At 40.3% G+C, this 27,286-nt stretch overlaps 1 protein-coding gene across 6 annotated transcripts in view; it reads right to left on the bottom strand.

The window, feature by feature from the left end:
- PTPN2 (protein tyrosine phosphatase non-receptor type 2) overlaps positions 1-27,286 on the bottom strand; it is a 75,680-nt gene that overhangs the window by 38,757 nt on the left and 9,637 nt on the right. For 5 of the 6 annotated variants that reach the window (XM_017877484.1, XM_017877486.1, XM_017877483.1 and 2 more), the window contains exons 3-5: positions 12,074-12,174; positions 6,189-6,287; positions 738-872 (exon numbers count right to left, since the gene is read on the bottom strand). In XM_017877484.1, the coding sequence (XP_017732973.1) occupies positions 738-872; positions 6,189-6,287; positions 12,074-12,174 (335 nt within the window). The remainder of the gene's footprint in view (positions 1-737; positions 873-6,188; positions 6,288-12,073; positions 12,175-27,286) is intronic. The other variant, XM_017877488.1, reaches the window with a different exon arrangement.

The raw sequence follows: 27,286 nt of genomic DNA, 5'->3' as shown, positions 1-27,286 counted from the left end.
TACTCCAGCCTGGGTGGCAATGCAAGACTCTCTCAAAAAACCAATCAACCAACCACCCAAACACCCAAGTAAATATTCTTGAGACCACATGCTACATTTATACATGTATATGTATGTATGGATATACGTATGTGTGTGTTACATATATATAAAAAACACCATTTTTTCACAACTCAGTAAGGACAAATTTTTGTGTTGTGAATCACTTAACAATAGCTTTGTAAGTTATTTTCTTGAGGATTTTGCTATTCTTGGCAGTCACAGGTCCTGGGAGCTATTGTTTCCTGGGCATCTACTGAGGTCAGGTGCTCTGCATACACACCTTCATCTGACCTTCAGGACAGCCCTGGAGGGGAGGCGTGGTAATCTCCATTTTACAGATGAGGAAGGGCTCAGGGAGGGCGGGGAACAAGTCTAAATTATACCTCTACTGAGCAGCAGAGCTGGATCTGAATTCAAGCTTGCCTGACTCTAAAGCCCTCTCTATTAATCCTCATGTATTTCTATTAATTAATTTTCAAACCCCAAGTAACAACCTGAACTTTGAAATTTGTAGTTTCTACTGTTTCTTTAGAGTCCTCAGAAAGCTACTACGTGCAGGCACACAAAGTGATTATGACTAGATACTATAGGTATTATCCAAATGCATGTGCTTATCAAACTTCAAATCTAATAATAAAGAGTAATTCTTTAAACCATCATATAAAGTCCAGACTTCTGGGCAAGAAAGGTCTTACATTGATATTTTCTAATTGTAGTAGATGTACTGTATAATACGACTTCACATCTTCTGACAAGAGCTTCACACTGAATCCTGTTTCTTTAAACAGCATCACTTGGTCATCTGTTGGCCAGTACTGTGCACATTTAACCTAAATTTAGAAATATGTATATTTTTTTTTAGTTTATAAACATCATGAAACCATAAAGTTAAAAAATGAAAACAAACCACACATGTACATGTTATATTTTTTCAAGTACCCAAAACTAAGAAGTCACTACTATATTCTACGCTTAATGTATTTTAGTAAGATTGAAATTTTACAGCCAGGTGTGGCTCGCGCCTGTAATCCCAAAACTTTGGCAGGCTGAGGCGGGAGGATCACCTGAGGTCAGGAGTTCAAGACCAACCTGGCTAACACGGTGAAACCCCATCTCTACTAAAAATACAAAAATTAGCTGGGCCTGTGGCGGGCGCCTGTAATCCCAGCTAGTCGTGAGACTCACCTCCTGAGCAGTTGGGATTACAGGCACCTGCCACTACACCCAGCTAATTTTTGTATTTTTAATAGAGACAGGGTTTTGCCATGTTGGCCAGGCTGGTCTTGAACTACTGACCTCAAGTGAGCCACCCACCTCAGCCTCTCAAAGCGCTAGGATAACAGGCATGAGCCACCGCGTCCGGTCTTATAAGGCCTTTTTAAAGTGTTCCTGTAACTTATAAACTAAAAAAGCCACAGATATCATATTCATAAAATAAAATTATCATTTTAAAGCATGATTACCTATATTTTAACGTCAGGACATTCACTTTACGTTTCTAAAATTATCAAACCCTTGCAATAATTTTATCTTCAAAATAAATGCTGCTGGCCGGGCACGATGGCTCATGCCTGTAATCCCAGCACTTTGGGAGGCCGAGGTGGGCAGATTATGAGGTCACGAGATTGAGACCATCCTGGCTAACACAGTGAAACTCCGTCTCTACTAAAAATACAAAAAATTAGCCAAGCGTGGTGGTGGGCGCCTGTAGTCCCAGCTACTAGGGAGGCTGAGGCAGGAGAATGGCGTGAACCTAGGAGGCGGAGCTTGCAGTGAGCAGAGATCGCACCACTGCACTCCAGCCTGAGCAACACAGCAAGACTCCGTCTCAAAAAAAAAAAAAAAAAATTTGTTGCTGAACCGGCTTTATTTTACAAGTATTTTCCACAAATGCCTATGAATCTACTACTCAATGTTCTATCTAGGGCCAGGCACATGTGACTCACGCCTGTAATCCTAGCACTTTGGGAAGCTGAGGTGGGTGGATCACTTGAGCCCAGGAGTTTGGCCTGGGCAACAGGGTGAAATTCAGCCTGGACAACATGGCGAATTCCTGTCTCTACAAAAAATACAAAAAAAAATGAGCTGGGTGCGGTGGCAAGTTGGGTGCGGTGGCGCACCCCTGTAGTCCCAGCTGCTCAGGAGTATGAAGTGGGAAGATGACCTGAGCATGGGCAGTCGAGGCTGCACTGAGGCTGTGCCACGGCCCTCCAGCCTGGATGACAAAAGTGAGACCCAGTCTCAAAAAAACCAAACAAAAAAATGACATTTAGAAATAACATTGTATATTTGCGTACTAAAATTAAACTGGGGGAGAGAATGAGAAGATAAGCCCCTTTTACGTAGAGTTTGGCAGAACTACTGATATGAAATTCAAATCTGTGACAATAAACATATCTTCCCAAATGCCCAAGTNAAAAAAAAAAAAAAAAAAAGGACAAACAAAAAATGATATAAGAAGTAAAAGACTAAAATTTAGAACTCAGAAACAAGATAGGAGATAGAAAAGTTCAAATAATAGAACACATCATTTCACAAATGAGGATTAAACTGGAAGGAAGAGAGAACTAAACACAATAGATAAAAATGCCTTAAGAGGAAAATAATTTTTTTTTTTTTTTAAGAGACAGGGTCTTAAGAGCTCTGTAGCCCAGGTTGGGGTGCACTGGGGTGAACCTGGCTCACTTCAGCCTCAATCTTCTGGGCTCAAGCGATCTCCCAACCCCAGCTGGCACTCCAGGTGCATGTCACCGCACCTGGCTACTTTTGGTACTTTTTATAGACGTAGGGTCTCAGTTTGTTGTCCAGGCTGGTTTTGAATTCCTGGGCTCAAGGGACCCTCCTGCCTCAGCCTCCCAAAGTGCTGGGATTATAGGTGTGAGCCCTCAAACCTGGCCAGAAAAAGCAAATCTTTTTTAAGTAAAACAGAAATAGAGAGATAAACAGGATAAGAGAATGTGACAAACAAAAAAGATAGGCAAAGAAAATCCAACATATGTATAATAGGAAGACCCAAAGAGGAACATTAAAGCAAGCAAGGGAGCAGAACAAATACTAAGGACTGTAACTCAACAAATATTTCTTTAACAAAAAGTATTAAAAAAGTAAGAAAAAAGTACTTGAAGTCAAACACTCAAGAAGACATCGTGTACCTGTAAAAACTGACCCAGAATGGCCAATCACTAAGACATATTTTTGGTAAAATGAATAATATCTGAAGAAAAAGAAAAAAGGAATTTATTGGGTAGTGTAGATAAAAAAGAACAAGAGACTTATAAAGGAAGTAAGATGTCCATTAGACGTTGGTGGAAGACCAGAAGGAAATGGAAAAATGTTTAAGCTGTTCAAAGAATAGCACGGGAGTCAAGGATTTCATATCCTGCCAAACTGACTTTCAGATATTAAGACAGCAGATGAACCATCACTGACATGTAAAAAAATCGGGGACTATAATGCTCACAAGTCCTTCCTTAGGATCCACTAGAGAATGAGCTGTAGTCAGAATGACTGGGGAGACATCAAGAAAGACTGTTGATGAATATTAACTAATGCTTGCTTGTAGAACTAAGAGTCTACAAGGGATATAAGGGAGAGACTTACATTTGTAAAGGACAACTCAGAAACATCAGGAAGAGAAAAAAAATATTAAAAATTGTAAACCATTTTCAGTAATTATTTTGGTAGTAGATGATATGATTATGGCTATGTTTTGTATGTGATATGGGAAGAAGGAAATGAGTCATTACAAGATGGCTTATCTCTCTCATCTCTTTGAGAACCAGGATTATTGGTATGAAAAAGGAAACAGCAGATGTAAGATAGAAGGGGCTAAGCGGCCCTTACAGCTCCAAATTTAAATTGGAAATATTATGAACTCTTAAAGTATGTTATCGTAACATATACATATTGTTCCTCAGCTTTTGTCCACTGAAAGCCCTCACAACAATGGCCAGTCCAGGAGCAACACACATCCTTATTTTTGCTGTGATCTTGAAATACTACTGCCCATTAAAAGAAACCAAAGCTCCTCAGAGAAACGGCTGGCTCCAGGTCTGGGCAGCAAGAGTTTGAGATGAGCCTGCAATATGCAGTCATTACAGACAGCAAGAAAAAAAACATTTTTTTTTTTGAGACAGGGTCTCTCTCTGTCACCCAGGCTGGAGTGCAGTGGCAGGGTCACAGCTAACTGCAGCCGTCTTCCTGGCCTCAAGCGATCCTCCTGCTTCAGTCCCCCAGGTAGCTGGGACTACAGGCATGTGCTACCACGCCCAGTTAATTTTTGTATTTTTTGCAGAGACAGAGTTTCACCATTTGCCCAGGCTGGTCTCAAACTCCTGGGCTCAAGCAATCCACCTAACTCCCCAAAGTGCTGGGATTACAGGTGTGAGCCACTGCACCCAGCCAAGGAAACTATTAAAGGTTTGTTAAAAAGGACTCAGGGCTGGGTGAGGTGACTCATGCTTGTAATCCCACCATTTTGGGAGGCTGAGATGGGCAGATCACTTGAGGTCAGGAGCTTGAGACCAGCCTGGCCAATATGGTAAAACAGTCTCTACAAAAATTAGCCGCATGCTGGTGGGTGCTTGTAATCCCAGTTACTCGGGAGGCTCAGGCGGGAGAATCGCTTGAACCCAGGAAATGGAGGTTGAAGTGAGCCGAAATAACGCCACTGCACTCCTGCCTGGGCAACAGAGCGAGACTCCATCTCAAAAACAAAAAGGACCCAGGACCCAACCTAAAGAGATTGCTGCTAGCCAATGACAGGATAATTTGATCAAAAATAAGGAAAATAACTGCAAAGGAGTAAAATGAACCCAATATGTCTAAACCCATAATACTTCATCCTCTCCTGCCACTCTCCACCAGAAAAACTCCTAATTGGTCATCTGTTGAGGACAGATGACCTCAATAGGGAATCCACTTTTTTTGGAAAATTGCTTTTAAGAGAGGTAATGACAGAATTGGATTATCACCATCTGTAACCCATAATGAATTAAGAAGCTGAGCACTGACCAATAATGGCTATTAATAAAATAAAAAGAACAATAATCAGACATTACGGGTCTCTTGATGAATAGCACATTACCCACCACCTCTGAAGGAATCTTCCCCAAAATAATTAAACCTGACACTTGTTAACCATCCAGGTCCAACCACCATCAGCATGATTTCTAAATTCTGGTGGCAGTGTTATCTTATTAATACAGTAATTATACTCCAAAATGAGAGAATGAAATTTGCAAATCATTTAGTTTGCAATGCTGCTCAAACTGACAATGTCATAATCCTTAATTTTATTTATTTATTTATTTTTTTGGAGATGGAGTCTCACTCTACCGCCCAGGCTGAAGTGCAGTGGTTTGGAGATAGAGTCTCACTTGACCATCCAGGCTGGGGTGCAGTGGCACAATCTCGGCTCACTGCAACCTCCACCTCCCAGGTTCAAGCAGTTGTCCTGCCTCAGCCTCCCAAGTAGCTGGGACTACACCCGGCTAATTTTTGTATTTTTGGTAGAGACGAGGTTTCACCATGTTGGCCAGGCTGGTCTCAAACTCTTGCCCTCAAGTGATCTGCCTGCCTCAGCCTCCCAAAGTGCTGGGATTAGAGATTTGAGTCACTGTGCCTGGCCTAATCCTTAATTTTTAAATGATACTGAAGATCAGGAAAAACCACTGTAAATGACTACGCTGACACTGCCGGAAATTCTGGCATGTCATTGCCACATCTGATTAGCAGTGGATTAGGAAATTTTCATCATCAGTAAAAACCAGCAACTACGAAATGTAGAATAAAGTAAGAAATCTGAAGTAGAACAGTACAAGATCTTAAAGCTGGAAGAGGGACTTAGTGACAAATATGTCAACAAGGATTCCTAGGGATTCCAAAGATCTATGTATCACTGCTAGTCAGTATTTATTCCATTATATTTCTATCTTGGAGATGAAAGGTCTGCAATTGTTATATAAATACTTAAAATAAGAAAGGAAAAGGATGAATAAGTTTTTCTGGACAGAAACACTTTGACCACTAGCCTTTAGCAATTAAAGGCCAAAACTAAGGAATGAATATTGGCCCCAAAATGAAAATCTTTATATGCTAATGATCACATACAGTATACTAAGCTGTAAATATTAAATATTACTCACCGATTCTTTCTCCACAATGCGGTTCAGCATGACAACTGCTTTGGTCTTCTGCTGCCAAACCATAAGCCAGAAATGGCAGCATGTGTTAGGAAGTGGACCCTGTGAGGAGAGAGGAGAGAGAGCAGATGAGGCAAGCAGACAGAAAGAGGCTTCAGGAAGGCCTCGTCAAGTCTGCTCCTGGGATGTTACAAGACAGACAGTGCATGGGCTTATAAGAAGAAAACCAAGACTTCCAATCCACCTGATTTCAAAACCAGGTCTGTGCTACTTAGGATTTTTGGTTGTAAATGATTAAAATTGACTTTTATTTTCTTAGGCAAAAAATGAATTAAGATATCAGGTGGCTTTCAGAGTTGAGGACTAGAGAGCCAAGCTTGGGTAGGAACCAAGGGGTTGCGGCACAAGCAAGGTCCTGCCACAAAGAAAGTCAACCTGGGATGCTGCTCTTGATATTGTCACTACTATCCCCTTGCTTTTGCTGGCACTGCCATATGAAGGTGGCTGTAGTATTCATAAACAATCTATAGGCAAACCAGAGACAAAATCACAAGTAGGAGTATCTGACAGATCATGTTCTAGCTGCAAAGAAGGTAGACAAAGGTAATTTCTGTCCTCTTCATCTTCCACAGTCAAAAGACAGGACCTGCCTCCCACACATCATAGAAGGTCCATGAGAAAAAAGTCCACTATCACTGGCCAGCCAATCAACTCAAGTCAACTACAAAAAGATTTCTAGAAAAAGTAGGAATCATTAAAGTACCTGAACCACAATGAAACTGTTAATCTACAAATGCACAGTATGTATGGCCTTGATGGAAGAGTACTGGGCAGAGTTAAAAAGGGGCAACAGTCCATGTTACAACAACGCCATGGGGATAAAAGCAAAATATTTCATGTATTTCCAATTGCTTTCACATTTTAATGATAGCATAGGGTAAAAGAAAGGACTAATAAGAGATGAAAAGCCTATGTACAAATTTTAACTAGTTTTAAATGAGAAGGTTAAATGAGATGTAGTTTTGCTACACCTAAAATAACTCTGAACATGCATTCAACTCTCATGGAATGTAGCAGAGTGGGAAGAGTTAGGGGCAGAGTCAGGAGTGGGGGCTAGGGCTGCCCAGAGCTTCAGACCCACGTGCAACAAGGGGGTCAAAGTGGTTCTAGACTAAAAGAATTTTTTATTTTTTGAGATGGCGTCTCTTGTCACCCGGGCTAGAGAGAAGTGTCGCCATCTCAGCTCACCGTAACCTCCACCTCCCAGGTTCACGAGATTCTCCTGCCTAAGCCTCCCATGGAGCTGGGATTATAGGCGCCCAACACCACACCTGGCTAAATTTTGTATTTTTAGTAGAGACAGGGTTTCACTATGTTGGCCAGTTTGGTCTCGAACTCCTGACCTCAAGTGATCCACCTGCCTCGGCCTCCCAAAGTGCTGGCATTACAGGTGTGAGCCATGGTGCCTGGCCGACTAAAAGCATCTTTAGGCCCGGTGTACTCCTTGGTATGTAGCAGATACTCAATAAATATTACTTAAATGAATAAACCAAGGTTAAGTTGTAAAAATGCTAGAAGTCTACTGAGGATCCCGACAAACTACGACCTAATATTTGAGAACAGCGTTTTCCTCACTCAACTTGTTTTTCTATTACTTGATCTACTTCCAAAACAAAACAGAGTGTAGAGGTAAAACAGCAACGAGGAAATCCCCAGTAAAATGAATGCCTTTTATTTAAAAAAAAAAAAAAAAAAAAATGGATGTAGCATTTTCCCAGTAAGGTCACTCCTTGGTGTATACACACAATCACATCCCATGCCATTCCACTGGTGATCCTAAAGACTAAATAATAAACATAAACATAGCTGCTATAGTATAAACAACACTGGTTTTTCTTTTTTCGAGATGGAGTCTTGCTCTGTTGCCCAGGATGGAGTGCAATGGCACCACCTCAGCTCACTGCAACCTCTACCACCTGGATGCAAGCAATTCTCCCTGCCTCAGCCTCCTGAGTAGCTGGGACTACAGGTATGCACCACCATGCCCGGCTAATTTTTGTAGTTTTAGTAGAGACAGGGTTTTACCATGTTGGCCAGGCTGGTCTCAAACTCTCCTGACCTCAGGTGATGATCACCTGCCTCAGCCTCCCAAAGTGCTGGGATGACAGGCGTGAGCCACTACACCCAACCACAGGTTTTTAAATCAGAGGGACAGAGATTCACATCTCAGCTCTTCTATTTACTAGCAATGCTACCAATTTTCTTCATCTGCAGAACAGACATAACACACCAAGGAGGTGACTTTTAAAAAAATACTAATTCATACAACTCAGAAGAAAAAGATGATTGAAACAATAATCTACAAAGGACAACCAGAAACGCTGGGGTAATAAGCATTTTGCATCTCTAGTTTTCTGTATCCTCCATTCTCAACAACCTGCTAGGTGCAAGGCCAAGAGCTAGACTGAGATGCAGTCTTGGCTCTTGAAGAGCTTGCACAGGTGGCAAGGAGTACTTGTATGACTCATGGACACAGTTAAGTACCACAAGAATATGAGTAAATTAAACCCAGGTTTTAGGGAGCAGGAAAGGCTGGGAAGGAAACTACAGAAGAGCCTCAGAAAAGGTCCTAACACAGAGAGGGAATGCAGAAGAATGGGAGGCAGTTAGGGTCCATTCCAGGCCCTCCAAGCATAAGGCAAAGTGCATGAAAGTTTAGGGCATATTTGGGAAAAGACAAATAGATCAGTGAGGTGGAAGTGGAGGGATGTAGTCGGCAATTACACCGGTAGAGTGACAGGGATGGTGGCAAGGGGAGACCTTAAAAAGCTGCTGCAATAGGACAGGTGTAACTGAAGAGAGCTCTGAAAAAAGGGAGGGGCAACAGAAGATCAGAAAGAACTTGGCAGACAATGAGGACAGTTTCAATCCCAATGAGAAAAACAGGAAGGCAGCTGCCTTGGTAAAAAAGATAGAAAACGTGCAGATTTTGAAATCCAGTAAAAATATCCAATAGAGACCTGACAAATATAGAGAGGAACTCAGGAGAGAACAAAAAGCCAGACACGGGCTTCTGAGTGCTCGCATTAAATGTGCAGGGCTCCTTCAGGACACACACAGCGACAAGAAGTTCAAAAACAATCACCAGGAGGCTGGGCGTGGTGGCTCCCACCTGTGATCCCAGCACTGTGGGAGGCCAAGGCAGGTGGATCATCTGAGGCCAGGAGTTGGAGACCAGCCTGAGCAACACGACGAAACCTTGTCTCTACTAAAAATACAGAAATCAGCTGGGAGTGGTGGTGAGCACCTGTAATCCCAGCTACTTGGGAGGCTGAAGCATGAGAATCACTTGAACCCGGGAGACAGAGGTTGTAGTGAGCTGAGATCGCATCACTGCACTCCAGGCTGGGCAACAGAGTGAGACTCCATCTCAAAAAAAAAAAAAAAAAAGTTATTTAATATCTCTGGACCTCCTTAGATTCCTCGTGTATAAAATAAAGGTAATACTATTTACCACAGAGGGTTGTCTTAAGGTTTAAATTATACAAAGCATGTAAAAACACCATTACAAAATTATTAACTGCTATTAATTTTATTTCCCACCAGAATGTAAAATTCATAATAGTAGGGTTTTATTTAACAAGTCTGTTTTATTTAAACAATGCCTGCCACAGAGTAGGTCTCAGTAAGCCTTTGCTGGGTCAGTGAATACCCAATGAAATGCTGGCACCAAGATTCAAGCACAGGTACCATGACAGTAGTCTACCCTATCTTAGGTTACAAAGGTTAAAACCATGGTCTTAAAGGGCTGTGGTGCAGACTGGAGGGGAGAAAAAAAAAAAAAGCTAATTTAGAATCTTGAGAAAGACCTATGTTTTAAGAACTAAGAAGAGAACAAAAAACAAAACAAAAAAAAAAAAAGGAGAAAAATGGTACAGAGGGAGAAAGTATTGTGATAAGGGATCTAGGGTGGTAATTTTTCTCTATTTTGTAATGTTATTAGTTGTTCCTGGATATACACAGGGGACTGGTTCTAGGACCCAATCCGCCCCCCTCCACTGCAGTATACCAAAATCCACACACGTCCAAACCCCACTGGTGGCCCTGTAGAACCTGCAGATACAGAGAGTCAGCCCTCTGTATGCATGGATTTCACATCTCATGAACACCGCATTTCCGACCTGTTTTTGGTTGAAAAAAATTTGCCTGTAAGTGGACTAGTACAGTTCAACCCTGTGTGGTTCAAGGGTCAACTGTAGTTATTTCAAACAGAAAATAAAATTTTTAACTCTAAATAGTAGTTTAAAATATGAATGCACATTTAAAAAAACTTCCAATATTACAGAAAGGAAGAAAATGGAAAATTAAAGTCTCTATTCCCAAGCTCCAAAAATAACCACTAATGGTGTATGTATGATTAACTTATTTAACCAGTCCCTCACAGACAGCATGAGTCTGATGCGTTAAAATAAGACTGCAATGAACATGATCACATATGTCTTTTTTTTTGGACAGAGTTTTGCTCTTCTGCCCAGGCTGGAGTACAGTGGCGCTATCTTGCCTCACTGCCACCTCCAACCCCCAGGTTCAAGCGATTCTCCTGCCTCAGACTCCTGGGTAGCTGGGACTATAGGTGGCCGCCACCACACCCAGCTAATTTTTGTATTTTTAGTAAAGATGGGGTTTCACCATGTTGGCCAGGCTGGTCTCAAACTCCTGATCTCAGGTGATCCATGTGCCTCAGCCTCCTAAAGTGCTGGGATTACAGGCATGAGACATACGGCCTATCACGTATGTCTTTATGTCTGACTGTATTTCTCTAAGTAGACTTTCTTGGTCGGTCAGAGTATTTGAAGACTGAGTTCCACACACTTTGAAATCTCTCCTGTTCTGACAGGGGATGGCCCATTCCCTGGTTGCTGAATGAAGGGGGCATCTCTTCATGTGCAAAGTGTCATTCTTTGAACTAGGAATTTATGTCCTATGCCAGTTTTCTCCATGGGCTGTTTTTCTTTTTTTGACTTGCAGGAGCTGTATTACCTCAAGTAAAATAATGCATTTTAGTTTCCTTTGGACTGATGTAGTCTAATAGCTCCTAGTTACATTAATCTGCATATGTTTTTACTTATCAAACATTTTTCTCTTTCAAGTAAGTCATTCTGATTCAAGTTATGTTTTCAAAATATCAAATATTATGGTGTATCTCTTGAATATTTAAAATCTTTAGGGGAAGTGACAGCACCATTAATCAAGTCTTTATTACTTGATGAATAAAGAGTAGCTGTGGATACACAAAAATCTCTCCTATTATCTCAGAATGGAAAGAAAATCATGCTTGCACACAGGTGTGGCTGATGTGCTCAGAGACAACTGGACAGAAGGCCAAAGGGAGCACAAGGCCTTGCAGCTGGGCCTCTGGAGCACCTGGTCTCGGCACCTGCACAGGTCCTCAAAGACGACCAGACACCATCCAGGGCTTGGCGTACTCTCTGAAGGTATATGCGAGGCAGGGAGAGCTACAGAAGAGGCGTCTAGGGCCTCTGGTTTTGCCACAGGTTATGGGAAGAGAAACAGCAGACGCTAAGAAGCATTCGCAGAGCTCTGTGTCAGACATAATGTAAGGAACAACCTGCCCAAAGAACTGGCCTAAGCCATTTCATAAGAATTTTCCTTCACAGAACGTGTAATATTAAAAATAACTTGCCTTTTATCTTAAATACTCAAAGCTTCAAAACTTTATAACGTCCAAAATTCATTACATCGTCAGAAAAAACTAAATTACCATTTCATTTCCAAAACAAATCAAGATATACTTTTCCCTATGATTTACAGCCGAACGACCACAAACACATCATTTTCAGACATTTGCTTGGTATCGTACTACTTGCCTGTGTTAAGATGTAACTCCTTTGTGCCTCTTCTATGTCAACTAAACTGGCGTTAATATAATCATTCTCAGCATTCTGCAGTTTAACACGGCTGTGATCATCTGAAAACAGAGAATGATAAACCACAACTGTCATTTCAAACTTACCATTTTCTTATCTTCATATTAATATTCTAGGTATTTACAAAAGGATAGAAGAAATAAGAAAAATGAATTAGCATCGTAAGAGAGTTGAGACAAATCCTAAACTATTCTCTACTTTTTTTTAAGAACTATAAAATGTAATCTTGTTTGTTACTATAGTGCTAGAAGGGAAGTGCTTCTGTTTGTAGCACATTAGCCATTGTGACTTGAAAAATCGAACAGAAGTAAACATAGTTAAATGAATAAAGTACTTACTTTCCTAAAAGTAAAAGGATCATTCAGCTTCTTGGTACCTAAGAATTGACGGGTCTACCTACAAAACGGTAACTGGTCTCAAATAGATGAGACTAGATTTCCGAGGTTAACCTATTTCACCCTCTTCACTGCTCAATAGATAAGAATTCCACTGTAAATAAATTTTAGCACTGAACTGTGTTTAGGTTAAATGCTGAAAACATTTAAAGACAGCTGGAATATTCCAATTGTATTTAAAAGACCACTGAAGATACTTCACTACTTAGACTGTTAACAGTTTAGAGATATTTCTAGTTTTTAAAAGTAAAAATCTCATAGATTGAGAATTTATGCTAATTTAAATAAGTGAAATACAAAATGTGACCTTATACATTTAGATGGAAAAGGAAGACAAGCATGACACCAGGAGAAAAAGCCCATGAATTAACTCAGAATCCTCAACACACAACTGCTGGATGCATACCACTGAATTATAAAACTAAAAACACGGTGTTTGATGTTTAACTCTAGAGAATATATACTACACTACAAGTTGTCCCCTCAAAGAAATCCATACTAAATAGCCAGTCTCTCTTTACTTTTAAACGAAAAAACTGTTTATATTATCCCCATATGAAAGGAAATGTAAAATGGCTTTGGTTTCACACATCAATTTATCTGAGATGTTTCTGCTGGACTAAACCCAAGACCTCTGTAAATATTACATGTCATTTGCCAACAGGAAAAACTAAGATCTTGTTATAGTAAATCACTTATACTAGTGTTCTCGGAAAGATGATGTCAACAAGCACTTTTTTAAAAATCACTTTTTTTTTTAACAGTTTAATCACCCTTTAACTGTTATGTAAAACAGTAAAAAGGTCAGCAACCTAATTAAAATAAAGACCACGTATCTCCTAGACAACATATCAAAAAAATAATGCCTGGTTTTAGAAAGCTACACGATTTTAAAATTAAAGTTCCACTAAAATATCACACCAGAGGAATGTATTTCCTCATGTTGTAATCACAGAAAGAACACAAACCAAAGGCTACTCATATCTATTGCACAACTGAAAACAGCCATTTGGCTAACATGCGGTAGGAATCCATAAAACCCGGGAAGGTCTACCTCACAGGGTGCTGGGAATCTGGTTACCCCACATGGCACCACCCCACACCCTTGCCCAGCTATGGAGGAAGTAAACCTAGAGAAAGACCTTCAGCCAGAGTATTTGATACCTCACCCTCAGGACTCTGAACCATAATTCACTGTTATTTTCCTTCAATCTGTAAAATATGCACCAGGTGTTACCTCAATGCTCTATAAGCACAGTAACCACAAACCAGAAAAGCCCAGATCCAGTCCTGGGAGGCAGTATGGAGGAGGGCACTACCTGCAGGGCACTGGGTCTACAGGGCTCAGCCCCTGGCAGTAGCCTCGCTTCCTGTTTAATATTAATTTATAGAGTCAATAAAAGCAAAGGAACAGTGAATTTTCTCAGGATTTTTTTTTTTTTAATTTTGTTATCAGATAATACTAAGAAAGGTAATCCTTGGGAACACTCTATAGCTATTTACAACTGACTACAAATGTTATTTGAGCCTACATTTTCTTCTCAAGGCTGATTAAAAACAAAATTCAAATACCTACATCACTAGATATTATTTTAATTCTTCTGTTCTATTAAGAAAATACATACGAAGGAAAAGGAAAACAATTTAAAAGAAAAAATCTTAAAGTAAAAAAGAGAAATAAAACTTTAAAATAAATTAAAAATATATTAAAATTACAAAAAACAAAAATTTAAAAAGATTAATATAAAATAAAAAGTATATATAACTTTTTGATTTAGAAGAGGCTGTAGAGACAAAAATTAAAACACATCACCTTAAAATAACTATTGCAAAAGATTGTGAATATACACATTTCAGGAAGTGAAACTATGAAAGCCTTTTTATGAAAAACTGTGACTTTATAATTTATACTCTTTAGTGAAGATAACAAAGAAGGGCACTGCCTCTTCTCCAGTTAAGGATCGTAACACATAGTTTCGAGTTTGTGAGCGCATACACAGGTTCCCTTACAACCTGAGTCACAGGTCTCTTTACCCTGCCCAGATACTATCAGTCAGTCCCAAATCTGTAAACGAATCATTAAAACCATTAAAATCATTAAAACTTTTGACTTCTGAATGAGAACACACAGAAAGGTACATCCTTTCTCCTCTTCCATAGGAACCTCTGAAATGAGATTATCGTAACAGCAGCATCCCATAACCTTTGGGCTATATAAGGGAGTCCCAAAGCCCACAATACTCTACCATCGTAAGTCTGGTTATCTCACCCTTTCCTATCTTTTAAAGGATCCAATAAACGGAGAAAAATGAAGATAGTTCTAACTGTTTTGCATGAGATACCACAAAAACAACCAAACCACACTTCACAGGAAATCTTATTTCTCAACCTCTACTAGCACCAGTAGCAGAACTATCAAGAACATACACTTTTTTTTCTACAGGCATCATCTGCCTTAATTCTTGTCACTGAGTGAATGAAGAAATGCAATACCCAAACAGAACTGTGTTTTATAACTTGGATAAAAATTAAGCCAATTTCTGACAAGGAGCTTCACCTCCTACCCTCAAACAGCGTGTTTTCTGAGAAACAGCTCCACCTCTCAAGAAATGACTAGTGCTAGCTGTGGCTGTGCTGACAATACAGATTAGTTTCCTCTTTCAATACTGTCATCATCAGCTCTAAAAAAAAAACAAACCCACAGATTTCACCAAATATATCATCATTGTAAAGACATTTCCTTTTGGAAAGTTTTCCAGGTCAAACAGAGGAGAATCTGTGTTCATTGTAACTGGTTACAATGTATCCTCAACAAGTTACATCACAGCAAAGATCATGCATCCTTAACTTACAAGTCAGGCAAGAAGATGACCAATTCTAATAGTACAGCGTCAACCAGTGACTTTTCCCCTTTAGATTTTCCCATTCTCAACTAAGGGTAATCGGTACGTTTTCAAAGAGTCATGTCCAAGAACTCAAAGCATTTTCTAGATATGCCAACTCTCTTCAATCCTGCAAGTAAAATGGTCGAACAACAAATATTATGCGTTCTCTCTCATAAATTGAGCAATGAGCCAAAAACACAGCTAGCACTAAACACCAGGTTACCATATACTCCCCCATATTAATGGAGAATACAAACTTTAGTACATATAGATTTTATATTAACTGTTCAATTGTTTGCTCTGCAAAGAAAGTTTCACTTGATGAAAGGTTTCTAACTGACCACAAAACCAACCAGAACCACTGTCTAGAATCATCTGGTGCCTACGACATGTCACGTTTGTGTGACACTAGTCACCGGGTCGCCTCTCTCAGTCCTCACAGCCCTATGAAGTGCATATGAATATGGACCACACCCATCTCACGGTCACTCAGGGAAGTAAAGTCATCACCGGTGTCACACACTAGAACACAAAAACGAAACCTAGGTTTGTGCAAGTTAAGAGATTACGTATTTCCTGCATTCTGCATTCCATGTCTCCCTGATCCATCCAGCTGGTGTCTTTACTATCCTTTCCATACATCCTAAATTCTTGCTGACATCACCTTTCACACTGCTCTCCACTCAGGTGTGATTTCCAACTCCTCTCTCACATAAACCCCACTTCTGTGATGACGCAGTCCATGACATATCTTCTCTAACTAGACTCTCTGACGAAATGCCTCCATGATGAACTGATGTGTTCCCTGCATTGAACACTTTCGGTAATCATACACAATTTTTAGTCAACAAATATATTTTAACCTATAGGGATCTAAAGGTAAGACATTATTTGTTTGAAGCTTTTAAAAAGGAGAAAAGAAATTCTATCAAGCGATGATTCTGAGTACTGATACTTTATCGCATAAAATAAGCTTGAGTAGCTGCTACCTGAATAGGCCTAGTGAGATCAGCAGGAAGGGGAAATTCCAGCAGAGGGCACATCATCAAGAGGAATGAAAGGGAATGGTGTAGTGTGCAGGACTGGCAAATTCAGAAAGGCTGACGAGCTAGCTAGAAAGAGGGGTCCCCAAACACAGTAAGGGCAGACCCTGAAGGGATGTGGGCTGTGCTACAAGCACAGTCTGTGGACAGGGCCCCAATGAAGTTACTTATTTTTTTTTTTTTCTGAGACAGCGTCTTGCTCTGTTGCCAGGCTGGAGTGCAGTGGCGTGGTCTCGGCTCACTGCAACCTCCGCCTCCTGGGTTCAAGCGATTCTCCTGCCCCAGCCTCCCGAGTAGCTGGGATTACAGGCATGCACCACCACGCCCGGCTACTTTTTTTATTTTTAGTAGAGATTGGGTTTCACCATGTTAGCCAGGCTGGTCTTGAACTCCTGACCTCGTGATCCGCCTGCCTCAGCCTCCCATAGCGCTGGGATTACAGGCGTGAGCCAATGAAGTTCTTTAAAGGACTGGTGTAAACACATTTGATTTTCACGAAAATAACTCAGCAGCATATAAGATGGACTGAACAAGGAGGAAGGCAACTTCATATACCAATACACTGAAAGCTTAATCAAGAGGTGATGAGGCCTGAATCAAGCAGTGGCAGTGGGAATGGAAAGGGTATTTCCAAGGTAGCACCATCACAACCTTGCTAATAAAGTAAACATTGTTTAGGAAACATTTGGTCAGTTCAACCTTTTCCAAACAATAGTTTACTGTCCTTGAAATTGTCCGTGTCTTTCAACCCATCATGATTTCAAGATCCTAAGCTTGACAGGACAATGACACTACATTCTGATTCCACAAATCTCCTAATTGAAAAAGTCCTCTTTAATCTGTCCCCAAGAGTCTGCAATGGAAAGAATACCTGAGAAGTGTCTTTACAAATTAGGTAAAATTCATTAGTTTGGAAAACGGACATTTTTCCTCTTTGGTAGCTTGTATAAAATAAGACATACTAATCTTCACTTTAAAATAATCAGTAAGTATCTCACCATTTTTTCCTTTTTTTTTTTTTTTTTGAGATGGAGTTTTGCTCTTGTTGTCCAGGCTGGAGTGCGGTGGCGCGATCTCAGCTCACTGCAACTTCCGCCTCCCAGGTTCAAGCGATTCTCCTGCCTCAGCCTCCCGAGTAGCTGGGATTACAGTTCTGTGCCACCATGCCTGGCTAATTTTGTATTTTTAGCAGAGACGGGGTTTCTCCATGTTGGTCAGGTTGGTCTTGAACTCCTGACCTCAGGTGATCTACCTGCCTCGGCTTCCCAAAGTGTTGGGATTACAGGAGTGAGCCACAGCGCCCGGCAGTATTGCACCATTTTCTTTGAAACTCAGACTCTCTGCTTCTAGGAGAGATAGAACCTAAATAAATTGAGGGTAGAGGGACTTAGGGGAAAGGATTTTACTTTCATCACATCCAAAGGCCCATGAGACACCATGCAAACAATGTGGACCAAATATCTATAATCGGTGATATAGCATTAAGCATAACTAAGTAAAGTACATGAGTAATAAATGCTACAAAAAAAGGTAGAGTAATGGGATTCACAGCACTGGGGAGAGGGGTAGACTGCAATTCTAAACAGGTGGGCAGGATCGGCCTTGTGACTGACCACGCAGGTGGGTCACATGTAAGCACAGATGTGGAAGGGTTCAGTCTCACAGAGAACGACCAATGCCTTAAGGTGGTACATACCTAACATGTCTGAGGCACATGAAGAATGTGGCTTGAGCCACGGAGACAAAGGGGAGAGGAGCAGTCTGCAGTTTAGGTTCGGAGAGTCGAGAAATCCTGTACTGATTCATTCCTCTCACCTCCTAAATTTGACTATCAGGGAAAAAGGGCTGCTACTTCCATTTTCTCAGAGGGCCTACCTAGTAGAGTGTCGTAACAATTTAATTCAGCAAGTATTTGCACTGTTTATATGATGAATTCCAGAAGATTTTCACATATTCAAATTCCTACGCCTGCTAGAATTTTGTCAGAATGACAAATCACTACCAACCCATTCTGAAACATAAGCAGGAAATGGACTGACGTTAACTGACCTTCTTAAGTGTAAACTAATTCAGTGCAGAAACCTTCAGGACTTTTAGTACAGGTATCTGGAATTTTGCGGTGCAGACGAAAAACATGGGTGAGGGGAGTTTGAGGGATCTAAAGATGTGGATTCTGATCTCTGCTTTGGCTCTACCAGCCTACATGATTTCAGACAGAGCCACGATTTCCCAGAGAAGGGTGATTACTACTTGAGAAACATTATCAGCATCCCAGTCGCTGACAGTCCTGTGATAAGGGGCACTCTGGGGTCTGTTTTCTTGTCTGTCAAAATCAGTGGTTCGACTGGACCAGTCCTTCTTGATCATTTTCACTGACAAACCCTCCTTAATACCCTAAGAGGGTATTAAAGAACAAAATTCCTTGGTAATTACTATTTTACCTTAAAAATTTACAGGAATTTCAAAATTCTACTTGATCATGTATCTGTATTTTAATCTAGAAACAACCACACCCTCGCCCCAATCTCACATACAGCTGACTGTCCTGGACTCCAGCACTCCCCCTGCACGCTTCCGCAGCTCCCTCAGCCCAGTGTTAAGTGCTCTAGGGCAGGCCAGCCCACCCAAGGAAGGTGGCTTTTAAGAGGGGCCTCTTAGGGCAAGATTCTGATCAGCTCCACTGGGGGAGGGCAGCAGGAGCTGTCAAGCCTGACCAGTAGCAGCCTTCTTGCCAGAGTTAAGCTCTTTGCAGCCAGGGACACCGTCGGGCTCACCACAGAGCCCCACTCCTAGCAATGCGCTCGCTGTCCAGAGCCTAGTTCCAGAAGGCCATGAAATTCAGAAGCATGAAAATACACTGCTGCAATCAACAGACCTTATTCTAATTTCTCCAGTTCTACAGGCACTCATTTGTGTATGTACAGTTTCATGCCATTTTACCACAAATAAATTCACATGACCACCACAAGACATACCTATTCCATCAGCACAAAGGTTCTGTATGCCCCTTGGCAGGCACACTCTTCCCCATTCCACCCCTAACCACCGATCTGCTCTCCCTCTCGAGAAGTCTCATCATTTCAAGAATGTTATATAAATGGAATCATGTACTATGCCACCACTGGGGACTGGACTGTTTTCATCCAGCGTAAGTCCTCTGAGAGCTATCTACGTTGTTACATCAAGTTTCTTCCTTTTTATTGCTGAGTAGTATTCTGTGTTATGAATGCACCACAGTTAACCACTTACCCACTGAAGGACACGTGGGTTGTTTCGAATCTGGGGCTACTACAAATAGAGCTGCTGTGAATATTCACGCACACACTTCTGTGTGGACAGACGACTGCGTTTCTCTGGGATAAATGCCCAGGAGTGCAAGCACTGGGTCATACAGGCGAAGTATACGTTCAGCTTTTTAAGAAACTGCCAAATTCTTTCCAGAGTGGCTGGACCAGTTTACATTCCCACTAGCCATATATGAGATCCAGCTTCTCTGCGTTTTTAGGGTTTTGTGATCTCTTTATTTTAGCTGTTTTAGCAGATGTCTAGTGACATTCCACCACCATGATCTGAATTTGCATTTTCCTAATGGCTAATGAAGTTTTTTATATGTTCATAGGCTTATCTGCCATCTGTGTCATATCTTTTGCCCATTTCCTAACTGGGGTTTTTGTTTCTTTTTACTGTTACATTTTGAGAGTTCTATATATAGTCTAGATCTAAGTTGTCAGATATGTGGTTTACATTTTCTCCCAGTCTGTACTCAACTTTTCGTCCTCTTAACAGGGTGTTTTGAGGAGCAAAGGTATTTTGATTTAGTATAAATTATTGATATTTTACATGAATTGCGCTCTAGGTGTCACAGCTAAGAACTCTTCATCCAGCCTCACATTCTGAATTTTCTCCCATTTTCTTATGAAAGCTTTTACATTATGATCCATCTATGATCCATCTTCAGTTAACTTTTGTGTAAGGTGTGAGATTTCATTTTAAATTGCTTTGCACCTCTGTCAAAACATCAGTTCACCATACTTTTACAAGTCCATTTCTAGATTGTTCCACTGACTTATGTATTCATCCCTCTGCCACTACCACACTGTTTTGATTACTGTAGCTATGCATTAAGTTTTAAAATTAGGTAGACTGCTTCTTCTAGTTTTTACTTTTCAAGATCATTTTAGCCATTTTATTTTACTTCGTTTGCCTTTCCACATAAAAGAATAAGCTTGTTTTTATCTACAAAAAATCTTCCTGAAATTCTGACAGAAACTGTGATAGCTCTTTAGGAACAATTTGACACCATGAGTCACTATCGACCTATAGAACAACTTGGGGAGGACTGACTCACTATGCTAAGTCTTCCAATCCATGAACATGGTAGGCCTTTTCCATTTATTTAGGTCATCTTTTGATTTCTTTTATCAGTGTGTTTGGTGCTTTCCAACATACAGGTCCTATACATATTTTGTTAGATATATTCCAACATATTCCATTCTCTTAGAGCAACTGTAAACAACAATGTGTTTTTAGTCTTGATTTCCACGTGTTTGTTGCTAATACGCAGGAACACAACTGGCTTCTGTATGCTGACCTTGTATCCCACAACGGGTTCAACTCACTCACTAATTCCAGGACGCTGCTGGGTAGAGTCTCTGGCATCTTCTACGTGTCATCTGCAAATAAGGTCATTTTTATCTCTTCCCTTCCAACGTCTATGCCTTTTATTTCCTTTTCTTGACTTCATGTATTGGCTAGGATTCAGTATCCCGTTTATATCTATTTTTAATTTGTATTTTAAAATAATTTTAAAACTTACAGAAAAATTCCAAGTAAAGTACAAAGAATTTTCTTCCCAAGTCATGACAGCAAGTTGCAAACATAACTGATGATTCCATTTTTTATCTTCTACAATGACATAATCCTACTTACAGTATAGTCATCAAAGTCTCACGGATATTTTAGTTAACAGTCTTCCAAGCACAGAGACCAGACACCATTCAAGTTCCACCAAGTGTCCCAATAATGTCCTTTAAACAAAAGGATACACTCTGTTCTTTCCTGGTATTTTTTAACCTTTTGAAAACTGTAAGTTGTTTCACAGTGTTCCTCCATTTGAGTTGTCAGATATCTATCTCCCTACAGATGAGTTCAGTTTGTGTATGTCCGGCACGTTCATCTCAGAGGGATGCTATGTGCTCACTACATCTGATCGGGTGGTTCAGGATTCTGACGTGATTCAGGATTCAGGTCTCATTACGGGTCATGATCACATATTTAAGGCTGGTGTTGGCCAGACTTCTCCAGTGTAGAGCTACTATTCCTGTTTTTATATTTAGTAAGTATTTTATAAAGGGATACTTCAAGATTATGTGAATATCTTGTCCTTCACCAAATTTTCACCCACTTAAGTTTAGCATCCATTTCAATATTTATTAGTTGGCAACCTATACAAAGGTAGAACTTTCCCTATCCCTCATTTATGTATTCATTTGTTTCTTTACATCAGTATAGGCTCATTAATTCCTATTTTATTCAATAGGTTGCAATCTTATTTATTTTCATGCTTAGATTATCCCAGATTTGGCCAGTGGACTCAAGTTGGCTTCTACATCCTTCTGATATGTCATCATCATTTTTTGAGCATGTTGTTACGTTCTGTCACTACCAGACATTCCAGGCTATTCTTACACTTTCCCTGTCTGTGACCTGGAACCAGCCATTTCTCCAAAGCTCTATTTTCCTCCTAGTGGAGAATAAAATTTGGATATCAAAAGCTAAGCATACCCAGTGCTAATCAGCTATCACTGCTCTCAAAATTTCTCAGCGGACAGGGATAAGATATATATGTATATACACACACCTACGTTCGTATCTATCTGTGTATCTATACTCACTGAAACCACGCATTCATTTGTACCTGGATTCACTAATGCCAACCCAACATCACAGGCTTCATCTTCAAGGACATTACCACCTTTACTTACATGCCTTCCACATGTGGGCCCAACCCCAAGTGCTTTTAATTATTCAGGGAGAGAGAAGAAGAAGCTTAATGATATCTTTAATACCGCCTTTACTACCCTATAACAAAACTATGTACAAAATTTTTGTTATCAGTCAAAAAAAAAGCTGCACCTGTTAAGGAATTAACAACATAACAGGACAAAAAGGTGAATGCAGGAAGAAGGTGAGAAAGAGATGAATAGGGGCAAGAAATGAAGCACACAAGAAACAGATCAAAGTAATCTAATACAACCCTCTATAATTCATTCACAAATATTCTCTAGAAGATCTGACAGTGAGGAGATCCACCCTCTGCGTGAATACCTGCAATAGCAAGTGTACCAGTTCAGAGGGTTCATTCGTAGGTTTAAAACAGTTTTTAAGAGCTAATGCTAACCTGATACTCACCAAGGCTATTATTTGCTCATGAACCCTAGTTCTATATTTTGGGCTTAACACAGGATAAAGAACTCCTTTTTCCATATAAAAGTTCAGGTATCTGAAGTCAGCTATCACGCTGTTCTGTTTAGGTTTTCTCTTTCCCTGTCTAATCAATGCTAGCTTCTTCTCTAAGAGTTCTAGTTCTTCTTCCTTGGAACCACTCCAGTGCATCAATGGCTCACATGAATAAATTATTAACATTATAAATAGCTTTGATGTGGCTTTGATTAAAATTGAAGTTTTTTAAAATTTTTTTTGGAGATGAAGTTTTGTTTTTTTTTTTTTTGCTCTTGTTGCCCAGGCTGGGGTGGAATGGAGCAATCTCAGCTCACTGCCACCTCGATCTTCCAGATTCAAACAATTCTCCTGCCTCAGCCTCGCGAGTAGCTGGGATTACAGGTGCCAGCCACCACGCCCAGCTAATTTTGTATTTTCAGTAGAGACGGGGTTTCACCATGTTGACCTCGGTTAAGACTGACCAACTCTGTCAAGATTGAGCATGAACAATCAAACAAGAAAGAAAGAAGGTGCATATAAACAATATAAGAAGAAAGAGTAGGCACATAAATATAGGTATACAAGGAATTAAAGCGTGAATTGAATACTGCCAACCATTTTATGGCAATAAATATGATTATTAGAAAAAATCGAACAGATTCCTAGAAAAATATAACTTACCAAAACTGACTCAAGCAGAAGTAGAGTCTGAAGAGTCCACTTACAGTTAAAGACATTAAGAAACAAAAATCCACAAAAAAAAACACTGGACCAGGTGATTTTACAGGCATGTTTCATAATAATGCAAATGAATGCAAGTGAATATAGATGTAGAAATTCTAACAAAAGTTTAGCAAACAGAATATAGCAATGTATTAAAAAGATAATACATCATGTTCACATTAAGTTTATTGCATGAATATAAGGGTAGCTAACATTAGAATATCTTTTGTAATCCTAGCACTTTGGGAGGCCGAGGCAGGCAGATCGCTTAAGGTCAGGAGATTGAGACCAGCCTGGTCAACATAGCGAAACCCTGTCTCTACTAAAAAATACAAAAATTAGCCAGGCCTGGTGGCAGGCACCTGTAGTCCCAGCTACTCGAGGGGCTGAGGCAGGAGAATTGCTTGAACCCGGGAGGTGGAGGTTGCAGTGAGCCAAAATCATGCCATTGCACTCCAGTCTGGGCGAGAGAGGGAGACTCTATCAAAAAAAAAATACAAAAGTGAGGCTGGGTGCGGTAGCTCACGCCTGTAATCCCAGCACTCTGGGAGGCTGAGGTGGGTGGATCACAAGTTCAGGAGTTCAAGACTAGCCTGGCCAAGATGGTGAAACCTCGTCTCTACTGAAACTACAAAAATTAGCTGGGCACGGTGGCAGGCACCTCGAGAGGCAGAGCAGTGAGCCGAGATCACACCATTGCGCTCCAGCCTAGGTGACAGAGCAAGACTCCATCTAAAAATTAACAATAAATATAATATAATATAAATATTTAGGACAATATATTTTCTTTGCAGTACTGTTTTAGCTGCTTTATACAAGTTTGATAAGCAGTATTTTATATATTGTATATTTTAAGTATTTTAAGTTTCTATTATAATTTTGTCTTGACTCATGATTTAGAAATGTTAAAATTTCCAAATTTATGGAAATGTTTATCTTGTTATTAATAACCTATATTTTAATTGCATTAAGATAAAAACTTGAGCTATAAGATAGGATTTTTTCTTTTTTTTTTTGAGACCGAGTTTCACTCTTGTTGCCCAGGCTGGAATGCAGTGGCGTGATCTCGGATCACCGCAATCTCTGCCTCCCGGGTTCAAGCAATTCTCCTGCTTCAGCCTCCCGAGTAGCTGGGATTACAGGCATGCATCACTACGCCCGGCTAATTTTTGTATTTTTAGTAGGCACGGGGTTTCTCCATGTTGGTCAGGCTGGTCTCAAACTCCCGACCTCAGGTGATCCATCCGCCTCGGCCTCCCAAAGTGCTGGGATTACAGGCGTGAGCCATGGTGCCCGGCCAGGAATTCTTAAATTTTAAGATGTACTTGATAGCCTAGTCAATGGTCTATTTTTTACAAATAGTCCATGTAACTCCTAGAAAAATGTGCATTTTCTAATTGCTGGATACAGGGTTCTATGTATTTTTCTTCTTATATTAACGTTAATAATATTGCATAAATCTATTTATTTACAAATATCTTGTCTTATTAAGAAGCCGATGAACACGGATTTGTCAATTTCTCTCCACAACTCTATTCATTTTTGCTTAATACATCTTGGGGCTACTTTATTAGCTGCATACAAATCTCAGAGCTGATACTGACATCTGCATTCAAAGTAGCTATGCCACTTGCTAAGATCATAGGGAGGAGCAGGCAGGAAGTACAGAAGTTTTCCCTTCCTTCTTCCCCCTCCAGTAACTCATTTAAAAAGTATGTTTGAGAATCTTTTGTTTTGTAGCAGCAACAAACCATGGACTATGTAACCTGACACTACCACAATCATGAGTCTCTGTTAATTTCCTTTAAAGTCTGACTGTTTCACAAGGATGAACCTTGAGGACAGTATGTCAAATGAAACAAACCAGTCACAGAAAGACAAATACTGCATGATTACACATATATTCAGTGTCTAAAGTAATTAAACTCATGGAAACAGAAAGCAGAATGCTGGCTGCCAGGGGCTGGGGCAAGAGGAAAATACGGAGTTGTTCAATGGATTTAGTTTCAGTTATACAAGATGGAAAAGTTCCAGAAATCTACTGTACAACAATGTTCATACAGTTAACAATATTGTTAATATAAACCTACAAGAAATTTATGTTATGGGTTTTTAACACACACACACACACAAACACACACACACACACACACACACACTCTTTCATGGCCAGTGAAAAGACATGACAGTTGACTCAATTGCTGGCACTCCCTTTCAGACCAAATAGTAAACTGGGATTTCTACCTGTATTGCAAATAGGAAGGCTTCAAAAATTTGGCGGTAGTCTCTAATAGCATAAAGACATTTCCCAAAGTAACCATCACTAGCTACTCTCTTTTCAAACAACCAAGTTCTTGTCCATCTCTTCTATACTGTCTCACAGTTAACTGAGATAACTAAGGCATCTCTAGGTTGTAGCAATTAAATGAAAATTGTAGACCTCTTCAAATCCTTTAAATTTTCTTCATTTTTTGAGACAGGGTCTCACACTGCTCAGGCTGGAGTGCAGTGGCACAATCATAGCTCACTGTAGCCTCAAATTCCTGGGCTCAAGCAATCCTCCCTCCTCGGCCTCCCAATGAGTTGGGACAAGCATGTGCTGCTACCCAGCCTAATTCATTCTATTTTAAAATATCCTTTTTTCTTTATGTTTCTCATATTCAGAACTCCAAATGTAGTTTCCATATGTCAGTCTGAGGAATGGTGCCATGGTGAGTGTAAAAGAATCATGTAAGATTGTTTAAAAATAAACATTTCGAGACCGGCTGAATCCACATCTAGAAAAGAAAGATCTGGGACTCTGAATTTTTAAAAAATTCTTTTCCATTCCCCTTTATTTACCTAGCTGGGGCTACCATTCTTTTTCTTAAAAGCCATCCCTGCCTCCTTGGGCAGAGCCTCTTCTCAGCTCCATTGATGCACTGTCATATCTTAAAATATCTGTAACATGCTTATGTGTTAATCTCCTCAAGTATACCGTAAATTATTCAAGGGCAGACCACATATATTCATCATTGCGTCCTCAATACATAGCACAGTATCAGACATGTAGCTGGTTTTCAACAAATGTTTTCTGAACCAAATCAACAACTGTCAAGTACTATGTATAGAAACGCATTTAAAAAATGTTTAGAGACATTCTTGCTCTGTCACCCAAGCTGGAATGCAGTGGTGCCATTGCAATTCACTGCAGCTTCGAACTAACGATCTCAAGTGATCTTCCTGTCCCAGCCTCCTGAATAGCTGGGACTACAGGCATGCATCACCACGCCCCAGCTAATTAAAAAAAATTTTTTGTGTAGAGATGGGGTCTCACTATGTTGCCCAGGCTGGTCTCAAACTCCCGGCCTTAAGCAATATTCCTACCTCAGCCTTCCAATGTGTTGGGATTATAAGCATAAGTCACAGCACCCAGCCAGAAACACATTTTTTTTTTTTCAGACAGAGTCTCGCTCTGCCGTCCAGGCTGGAGTGCAGTGGCGCGATCTCGGCTCACTGCAAGCTCTGACTCCTGGGTTCACGCCACTCTCCTGCCTCAGCCTCCCGAGTAGCTGGGACTACAGGCGCCCACCACCATGCCCGGCAAATTTTTTTGTATTTTTTTTTAGTAGAGACGGGGTTTCACCTTGTTAGCCAGGATGGTCTCGATCTCCTGACCTCGTGATC

This window comes from Rhinopithecus bieti, unplaced genomic scaffold (assembly GCF_001698545.2).
Source record: "Rhinopithecus bieti isolate Rb0 unplaced genomic scaffold, ASM169854v2 scaffold_11273, whole genome shotgun sequence".
NCBI lineage: Eukaryota > Metazoa > Chordata > Mammalia > Primates > Cercopithecidae > Rhinopithecus > Rhinopithecus bieti.
This window is presented reverse-complemented; position numbering and strand designations above follow the sequence as displayed.